The sequence below is a fragment of the Numida meleagris genome, unplaced genomic scaffold (genome assembly GCF_002078875.1).
Source record: "Numida meleagris isolate 19003 breed g44 Domestic line unplaced genomic scaffold, NumMel1.0 unplaced_Scaffold327, whole genome shotgun sequence".
Lineage (NCBI taxonomy): Eukaryota > Metazoa > Chordata > Aves > Galliformes > Numididae > Numida > Numida meleagris.
The window spans coordinates 71,238-73,777 of record NW_018364557.1 but is presented as its reverse complement, the minus strand read 5'-3'; the positions used below and the strand labels follow the sequence as shown (position 1 = coordinate 73,777).

Below are 2,540 nucleotides of genomic sequence, written 5' to 3'. Positions count from 1 at the left end.
AAGTCATTGCACCACTACCTTTGATGCAACTGTGCATGCCCAGAGAGACATTAGTGTATGTTAATGAGGTTTTGGAAAAGAATGACTATGTATGCAAATGTATTGCATATGTCTATGTTTTGCCACTTGATGGGCTCAGCAGGAAGGACACAGACACCAGCAGAAGGGATAGGCTTATTTTACTGTCCATTTCAAAGTAATTCAAAAATAAAGCAGCGCCTATAGTGGAAAGGTATGTTTAACAGTAAAGAAGATAAGGAAGGCAATGCATCTCTTCTTTTCCACATGAGGTTAGCAATAATGATCAAGAAAGAGACATCACCAATTGCCCTCATACTTTACCATCATCCAGATCTGCAGTGGATGAGGAGCCCCACTTGCAGCAAGGATCTGAAGAACCTGTCTGGCAATTGGAAGTCCTACAGCACTGCGCCCAGCCTGTAGCTGAGGTCTCCAAAGTCGCTGCAAGCAGATCCAGCCTTTTGCCTCGCTCCAGTTATTGGAGGAGATGGTTCTATATATATATGTACATGCAGAGGAAGATGAAGGCAGCAAACCAAGCCAGTGTTGTCCAACTGATTTATTACAAGTTCTAAGCAACTAAGGGAGATGGGGGAGACGGGGAAGCTGGCGATAGTAAAGAGAGAAATTCTAGCACATGGTTTACAGAGCGGGGATAGTCAGCACCAGGGATCCAGCGAGGTCTTGTTGGTCCGTAGGAGGCAGCAAGTCGGTCAGGGACGTCTCGTTGACCTACACGACTGCAGTTCAGAGGAGGGGGTACCCGTTCTTCCTGAGAACTCTTTGGGTTTTTATCCTCTCCATAGCATCCTTTTTGTTACTAGGGGCAGCAGCTGGTTGTCAGGGTACCCACATTTTGTTCCTCGGGAGAAACAGCACGTCCGTCCTCTTACCGCTGTGCTCATGGTAATTCACCATTGACTCCAAAAGCCACCAAGCAGCCATTCTACAGGTAGTGGAGAAAGAGAGGAAGCAAAAGAGAGGAAACTGGAAGTAGAATTTCTTCAGATACATCCTGAATAAGCAAGGGAATTGGAGGGATTGGGTCTGCCCTACAACCAATGTCAGGTGCTTGAACATGGCCAGAGTTGATATTTCTCTGCTCTCACTCACATCCACACCCCTGTGTGGATGTGCTTGTGGGAGTAGAGGGAAGAACGGCTTCGAAAACCCTTCCCACACTCAGGGCACTTGCAGGGTCTCTCTCCTGTGTGGACGTGCTGGTGGTGGATGAGTTCACTACTGCTTTTAAAGCCCTTCCCACACTCAGGGCACTTGTAGAGTCTCTCTCCTGTGTGGATGTGCTGGTGGCAGACAAGTTCAGTACTGCTTTTGAAGCTCTTCCCACACTCAGGGCACTTGTAGGGTCTCTCACCTGTGTGGATGCGCTGGTGACTGATGAGGTGGGAACGCCTCCTGAAGCCCTTCCCACACACAGAACATTTGTAGGGACTCTCTCCTGTGTGGATCCGGTGGTGGATGACGAGTTCAGTACTGCTTTTAAAGCCCTTCCCACACACAGGGCACTTGTAGGGTCTCTCCCCTATGTGGATGCACTGGTGGCTGACGAGATGGGTACTCGTTTTGAAGCTCTTCCCACACTCAGGGCACTTGTAGGGTCTCTCTCCATTGTGGATACGCTGGTGGTGGATGAGATGGGAACGTCTCCTGAAGCCCTTTCCACACTCAGGGCACTTGTAGGGTATCTCTCCATTGTGGACGCACTGGTGGACAATGAGCTCTCTACTGCTTTTAAAGCCCTTCTCACAATCACAGCATGTGTAGTGTCTCTCACCTGTGTCGATGCGCTGGTGGCAGATGAGGTGGGAACGTCTCCTGAAGCCCTTCCCACACTCAGCACACTTATAGGATCTCTCTCCTGTGTGGATGCGCTGGTGGCTGATGAGATGGGCACTCGTTTTGAAGCCCTTCCCACACTCAGCGCACTTGTAGGGTCTCTCTCCTGTGTGGATGCGCTGGTGGCGGATGAGGCTGGAACTCCTACTGAAGCCCTTCCCACACTCTGGGCACTTAAAGCAGTTCCCTCCTCTGTGCATGTGCTGATGGACAATGAGGTCAGAACTCCTTCGGAAGCTCTTTGCACAATCACAACACTTCCATAGACTCTCCCCAGGCCGAATACGTTCATGGTTAACACGGCTAGAATACCTCTTAAAGCTTTTCCCAGACTCATCACACCGATTCTGCCTTTTCTTCTGGCACTCTTCCTTGCTCTTTACGTCTTCCAGCTGCTCCTGACCTGTGCTGCAGCCCAGCGCGTTCCTCACTCTCTTTCCTGGATGGTTTCCCAGTGCCTTCTTCAAGTGCTCTCCTTGCTCCAGGCCCCCTCGGACATCCCTTCGCATTTCTTCCACAGAGCCACTACCCCAATGCTTTTCGGCCACACCACCTTTCTGCAGATCCTCCTTTCTATTTGTGATCCTACCTCCTGCTGGATGACACAGGACATTCAGAAATAGCACACCGTGCCCCACATGTAGCCCAGCCACAGATGACTT

At 50.3% G+C, this 2,540-nt stretch overlaps 1 protein-coding gene across 1 annotated transcript in view; it reads right to left on the bottom strand.

Annotated features, from left to right (window-relative positions):
• Positions 1 to 562: 562 nt before the first annotated feature.
• The window catches only part of LOC110391237 (zinc finger protein 436-like), an 18,563-nt gene continuing 16,585 nt past the window's right edge, over positions 563 to 2,540 (bottom strand). Inside the window, exon 5 of the mRNA XM_021383048.1 lies at positions 563 to 2,537. Within this exon, the coding sequence (XP_021238723.1) occupies positions 1,131 to 2,537 (1,407 nt within the window). The 3' untranslated portion in view covers positions 563 to 1,130. The remainder of the gene's footprint in view (positions 2,538 to 2,540) is intronic.